Source organism: Chinchilla lanigera, unplaced genomic scaffold, assembly GCF_000276665.1.
Source record: "Chinchilla lanigera isolate Chin_1 unplaced genomic scaffold, ChiLan1.0 scaffold00019, whole genome shotgun sequence".
NCBI classification, from domain to species: Eukaryota; Metazoa; Chordata; class Mammalia; order Rodentia; family Chinchillidae; genus Chinchilla; species Chinchilla lanigera.
The window spans coordinates 13,197,355-13,204,660 of record NW_004955420.1 but is presented as its reverse complement, the minus strand read 5'-3'; the positions used below and the strand labels follow the sequence as shown (position 1 = coordinate 13,204,660).

The 7,306-nt window shown below is 33.3% G+C and overlaps 1 protein-coding gene across 9 annotated transcripts in view; it reads left to right on the top strand.

The window, feature by feature from the left end:
• Dlg1 (discs, large homolog 1 (Drosophila)) overlaps positions 1 to 7,306 on the top strand; it is a 205,517-nt gene that overhangs the window by 69,145 nt on the left and 129,066 nt on the right. For all 9 annotated transcript variants that reach the window (XM_005383167.2, XM_005383166.2, XM_005383165.2 and 6 more), the window contains exon 5: positions 6,665 to 6,829. In XM_005383167.2, coding sequence (XP_005383224.1) covers positions 6,665 to 6,829 — 165 coding nt within the window. The remainder of the gene's footprint in view (positions 1 to 6,664; positions 6,830 to 7,306) is intronic.

Sequence of the window (7,306 nt, the reverse complement as noted above, 5' to 3'; positions counted from 1 at the left end):
TTTCTTAAAATGCTCTGTATTTCAGTGGTGTCACTTCAGTGGTGCCTTTCTCATGTCTGATTTCATTGATAGGGGTTTTTTTCTTTCTTTTTGGTGGGTAGATTTGGTGAAAGGCTTATCAGTCTTATTTATTCTTTCAAAGAACCAACTCTTTGATTCTAAGTGATTTTCTTTGTATTTTTTTAGTCTCAACTTCATTAATTTCTCATTTGATCTTTAGAATTTATTCTTTTCTGTTAATCTTGGATTTGGATTGCTCTTGTTTTTCTCAGACCTTGAGATGCAGTCTTACTATTTGTGTTCACTGGATTCTTTTAATGTGTACATTCACAGGTATAAACTTTCTTAGAACTACTTTCATTGTGTCCCATAGGTTTTGACATGTTGTGCTTCTATTGTTACTTATTTGTAGGAATTTTTTTGTTTCTTGACTTCTACAGTCTGTTCAATAGTATATTATTTAGTCTCCATGTGTTTGTAGTTTCTGTGGTTTCTTTTGCTGCTTTTATCTTCATTCTACTGTGATCTGTTAATATGTAAGGTGTTATTTCAGTTCTTTTGTACTTATTTAAGCATGCTTTATGGCCTAGAATATAGTCTATTTTCTGTGTGCTACTGCTAAAGAAAAAGTTCTGTGTGCTACTGCTAAAAACGGTAGGTCCTATGGTTGGATAAAACACTGTGTAGCTATCTGTTACATCCATTTGTTCAATGGTATGGTTTAACTCTATTTCTTTGGTCATTTTTTTTTTTGTCTGGTTGACCTCTTTGTGAGAGTAGGGCATTGAATTCCCCCACTATGATTGGATTGGTGTCTGTCTGTCCTTTTATGTCCAGCCGTTTGGTGCATAGATATTTACAATTGTTATATCCTCCTGTTGAATACTTTCCTTTACCAGTATGAAGTAGCCCTCTTTCTCTCTTCTGATCAGCTTTGGTTTGAAGTTCATTATTTCTGAAAATAACATAGCTACTCCTGCTTTCTTTTGTATTATTTTCCATCCTTTCACCTTTAAATCTGTGAGGTTCCGCAGCTTCTTTGGGTGAGGTGTGTCTCCTGTAAACAATATATGGTTCCTTTTTGTTTCTTGATCCAGTCTTTTGATTGGAGAGTTAACACTATTGATGTTGAAATTATTGTAAGATATTTACTGAATCCTATAATTGCGTTGTTATTCCAGTGCTGATTCCTTTTTTTCCCTTTTGTTTAACTGTTCTCCATATCAGATGTATACTTTCCTTTGAGCTCTTTATCTGATGGCCTTCCTGTCTCTGTCTCCCTTAAGTAGCTTCTGCAGTGCTGATTTAATGGTCATGAACTTATTTGTGACTTCTTTGTCATGGAAATTTTTTCTTTCCCTGTCAGTTTTGAAAGCTAATTTTGTAGGATATGGAAATCTATATTGAAAATTCTTTGCCAATTTCTTGTCTAGTTGATCTAATTGTAAGAATAGGGTATTGAATTCCCCCACTGTGTGTTATTGTTTAAAGGGTATCATCAAATACATACATGATCTACTGTATCAACCTTATCTTCAGGTTCTGACACTGCATTTTCACTTTGGTTGAACTTGTTACCCATCCTAATTGAATTTTTCATAAACTGGATTTCTACTTGATTTATTTTCATAATTTTTAATTCTTTACCAAAATGGTCATTCATATCTTGTCTTACTCAACTCAGTCAGCTTATTGTTTCTCCTTTAAGCTCACTGAGTTATTAAATCTTTTATGTTTATGTTTATTTAAATTCTCTTTAAGCTCATTGAACTTCTTAGGAATTTGTTACATGTTTCTTCTTTGATCTCTCAGACATACTGGTTTTGGGGTTCTTCAGTTCCCGTGAGATCAGCTTTTGGAGAGTTAGTTTCTGGAGGCATCTTGTTGCCTTGTTTTCTCATGTTCTCATTCCTTTTGTGGTGAGGGTTGAAGATCACTTAGGGTAGAAAAACTTTGTCACTGTTGTGGAGATCTGTTAGATGATGTCTCCCTGTGATGGTTGTTTTGGTGTTTATATCCCTTTTCAATCTACTCAGCGTAATAGTTGAGGGTCTTAGTGTCCAGTCTTCTTGGTGGGGGCTTGATCCCCACTACCTCTCAGAGAGGAGAAAATGAACTGCAGTAATGTTGATGACAAAAAGGCTTACAGTAAAAAAAAATAAATTAAGCCAAAGAAACAGAAGCAACAATAGAAGAGAACTGCAGTAACTTGATAGAAATTAAATGTAGATGCATTTACATTTGTTGTGATCACTAATTTTTTAATAGTGCTCATGTTACATAATCATAGTTTTCATGCAGTTGTTTCAACCTTTCCCTCCCATTTTGTAACTTTTTCTACTTCCAATTTTTTTATATTTTAATTTTTTCTCCTAATTTGTGTGTTTGTATCTATCTGTGTCCATGTTCTTTCACTTTATACCGGTATTTATTTTTGAAGTTTAACAAATGTTTAGAAAACTTATATCAGCATCTGTTTTATTTACTCATCATATGTATAAACATGGACAGTAAACATCAGACATTTCAAATTTAGTTGAAATTTGGAAATTGGATTCTAGATTGATATTGTTTTCAAAATTCACAAACCTCACTACTGATTTATGCTACTCTTATTCTTTTTTGAAAATACTGAAATATATTGGAGTACATGCCTGAAACAGTATATGATACAGAATATTTTTTTCTACTACAGTTCATTCTTATTCGTGGTTGGGTCATACTGAATTGTGTAGACATATCATGTTTTAATTGTGCACAAATTGATGGACATTTTTTCTTTGCTGCTGTGAACATTTTGCACTGATTTTTGTATGGATATTTTATTTTTAGTTATTGTGTATACCTAGAAGTGGAATGGCCACATCAATTGGTGGTTCCTTGTAACCTTTTGAGGAGCTATCAAATTGTTTTCCCAACACTTTTATGTTCCTTTCACCTATGCATGGGGTTCACACATGTTCATGGTCAGTCTTTTTTTATTATAGACATCATATTTGATATGAAATAATATATCATTGTGGTTTTAATTTGTATTTCTGTTAAACAAGACTGATGGTACTGAACATCTTTTCATATACTTAGTGGCCATTTGTATATCTTTGGGAAAATGTCTGTTTAAATCCTTAGGTTGTTTTAAAGTTTGGTGGTCTTGTTTTGTTTTTTGGTTTTGGTGTTTTTGAGAAGGGTCTCACTATGGAGACCAGGCTGGCCTTGAACTCACTATGTAGCCTATACTGGTCTCGAACTCACAGCAGTCCTCCTGCTTCACAGGCTTGCATCACCACACCCAGCTGTCTTCTACTGTTACTGTGTAAGAGTTTCTTACATATTCTGGATACTATACTTTTATCAAATACTTTTTTTATAAATACACTTTCCCATTGTATGTGTGTCTCTTCACTTTCTTGACAGTGCCTTTTGATGAATAAAATTTTTTCCTTTTGATGAACACCAATTTATCTGTTTTTCTTGAGTGCTGATGCTCAAGATGTAACATCTGAGACACTGCCTAATGCAGAGTCACAAAGATTTACTTAGCTTTATTCTAAGAGTTTTGTAGCTTCAGCTCTTACATTTTGTTCTGGATCCATTTTATATTAGTTTTTGTAAATGATGTAAAGAAGGGGATCTGATTTCTTCTTATTATTATTATTTTTTTTTTTTGCATTAAGTTGTCCCAATATCATTTGCTAAAAAGGTCATTCTTTCCCTTAGTGAAATTATATGGGCACATGTGTCAAAAAGCAATAAATCATAAATACAAGGATCTATTTCCTGGACTGTTAGTTCTATGCCTCTGATCTATAAACCTGTCCTTATGTTGCCATTACTACAGTCTTGATTAATGTAGCTTTGTAGCAAGTTTAGAAGTTTACTCTTCTTTTTCAAGATTGATCTTGACTCTTCTGTGTTCCTTGCAATTCCATATGAATATTAAGATCAGTTTATTAATTTTGGGTGGAGGAGATCCAGGTGGAATTGTGATAGAGATTTCATTGAAAAAAATTATATACACACACACATACATACATACATACATACATACCCACAGGGTCACCTTAGGAGTATAATAAGGAGCCAATTTTTTATCTGTCTTGAAAACAAGTCAAGAAAGGGACAAATTTAAGTTTTTTGTTATTGCTGTATGAACCATACCAGCAGGTAACCAAGTGATAGGTGAAGTATACCTTTATAAATCTGTTCCACCTAATTAATGAAAAAGGTTAGATTGTCACCATTTAGCAACACCCCCATGCATGAATTGATTGAACCATTGAATGTCAGGAGCTGCTAATTTCCCAAAAAGAGGTAATCAGGTATTATGTGCTTCCTGATAAAAGAACCTAGCACCACCTGTAGTCTAGCGAGAGAATTGAACGTGAGATTAATCAAGCTATTACACTCACCTGCCAATTTGCAGAAACTAGGAGCCAAAAGACCACATTGAATAATCCTGTAAGTAGGTAGTGATTTTACTGAGAACCTCAGGTTTTACTGAGAACTTTACAGGTCCAATATCTTGTGTTTTTCATTAATTATAAGAAATGAAAATAGAGATCAAAGGAAAACTTACAGATTGATGGACCAGGGATATAGCTTAGTGGCACAAGTGCCTACCTGGTAAGCACAAGGTCCTGAGTTCAAATCCCGGTACCCCCCCAAAAAACTTACAGATTTAAAGATACTTAAAACTTGTTTTGTTTAAAAATGTTCAAACTGTGTATATATTTATGTAAATACATAGTTTTATATATAATGTGTGTAACATTCAAATATGCTTTTTCATTTAATAATGTGTCTTTACCATTTATAGATTTCTACCCAACTTCTGTATAATGTTTCCTATGATAGATGCAGTTTGCTCCAGTTTTCTTTTTTCCAGATTATACCATAGCAAGTGTCCTTATTCATGTATCTTTCCCAAAAGTACAAAGTTGTGGAGTGCCTGTAAAGTTTTAAAGTGATACTGAAATTTCCTTTTTTATATCATATCTACTAGTAAGCTATGAGAGTACTTAAAGTCATACAATTAATTGATGTAATGGTGTTTGGTTTTATTAAGTGTGTTTATGTTAATTTCAGCCTTCCTCATGGGATCAGAGAGTTCTCTTTGTTAGTTTCCAAGTTACTGAGAGTTACACGTAAAAACAAATTTTTTATATCATCTTAAATAGGGTAGCCAGTGTAAACCAGGTTGTGGTTTTCTATGCTTTTGTACCATTTCACAGAATGATGTTGTTTAGAAAGTACAGGAAAATGTATTGTAACTTTTAGCAGTCGAAATTTTTGTATGTGTATACTTTAGAAATACATGCTTTTTTCTATACAGAACCAATATTTATGTTTTTCACTGATGTTGTCTCTAAGATCAATTCCTAGAAGTAGAATTTTACTGGATCAAGAAGTAAAACCATTTTCAGGGCTTTTTAAAAACACTTCCAAATTTCCTAAGAGACCTCTATCACAAATGTGATGATTTGCCGGGCATGGTGGCACATGCCTGTAATCCCAGCACTCAGGAGGCTGAAGCAGCAGGATGGTTGCGAGTTCGAGGCCAGCCTGGGCTACAAAGTGAGCTCAAGGCCAGCCTGAACTGCATAGCGAGATCTTGTCTCAAAAATACCAAAGAAAATAAAAAATAAAAACAAATGCGATGATTTATGCCTATATCTCTGATTGCTAATACGGTAGTGTAATTTTTTTTGCTGATTAATCAAGTTGCACATTTGTTCCCTCTAAGTTTACTTACTGACACATATGACTTTTTAAAATAATCCCTATATGTTTGTTGACTGTTCTTCTAAGAACAGCTATAATAGCTAATAATCCTTTGTTTATTCCTTTAAAACTTTTTCTGAGGGGCTGGGGATTTAGCTCAGTGGCAAAAGCACCTGCCTGGCAAGCGCAAGGTCGTGAGTTCGATTCCCAGTACCGAAGAAAAACCAAAAAAAAAAAAAAAAAAAAAAAAAAAAAAAAAACTTTTTCTGTTTGTGCCTTTGCTTATGGATGAGATTACTTGGGGGTGATGGAAAGGGGGAGAATATTGTGTTTTATCTGTTTGGATTTTGTGTTTATGCATAGATCATCCCAACCTTTGTTGAGAAATATGTGCAGTATTTTCTCTTTCCTGTAATCATAATTTATATGTATAATGTGAGGTTTTTTACTTTAAAATTCTATTAATCTTTTAAAAATAAATTGCATAGAAGTGTATATGTGTCAGAGAGATTATTTTGTAGGTTAAAATGCTATTTTCTACTGAACTGATTCATTTAGAGATTGGAATGGCTCCCCTCCCTCAGTGTTTGTACAAGTTAATAGAAGAAAACCAGACTAATTTAGCTAAGTAAATTTGATTTTTTATGCTGATTTCATTTAAAGAGCCATATTTTAGAGATACATGCATGGTTTGGTTAACTTTGGGTAGATGGATAGATGAACATTCAGGCTTCTATTTCGTCTACTTTTGAGGGTTTTTTTTCTACTCAAATGATTTTTATTAAATTATTGGCATGATTTTAACGTGGAATCCTGTTTTTCTCAGATTGATCTAGTGAATCATAAAATACACTTTTCATATTGTTTATACTGTTTGACTAGTTGTGCAAACCATTTATTTTGCTTTTTAGGCCTTCCTCATATTTAGTGATTTTCTTTACAGAAATACCGATACCAGGATGAAGATATACCTCCTCAAGAGCACATTTCCCCACAAATCACTAATGAGGTGATAGGCCCAGAATTGGTTCATGTCTCAGAGAAGAACCTGTCAGAGATTGAGAATGTCCATGGATTTGTTTCACATTCTCATATTTCACCAATAAAGGTAGGATATTATGTTATTGCTGTGAATTGTATGTTTTTAGTATAGCTCGTGCTCAGATACCTAGTTGTGCTTATAAATTCTTCTCCTCCTTCCTTTGGTTGATTTTAGTTCTATAGTTGCAGGGTATTTCATGGTATTTCAAAAAACATTTTTTAAAGGTATATATATTTTTTTATTTTAAAAGTAAAAGGAAAACATTAACAGACAGATATCCTTTTACAAAATAGCAAAAGAACAGTACAAACAATACAGAGTTACAAACACAGTGGTAGGAAATTAACAGTGCTTGTTGTATTACATATTGATATCTTCAAAGTGGTTTCTCATAAAAACAGATAGAGACATGCAATACTGATCAATCAAGGACTTATTGACAGTTTCTTTCAGCAAAGAAATAGAACACAGTAGAACAACTATGTTAACTATCCTGTATATACATACATACAAAATTTCTCCTCCTTTCCCTTCTCTTTTCCC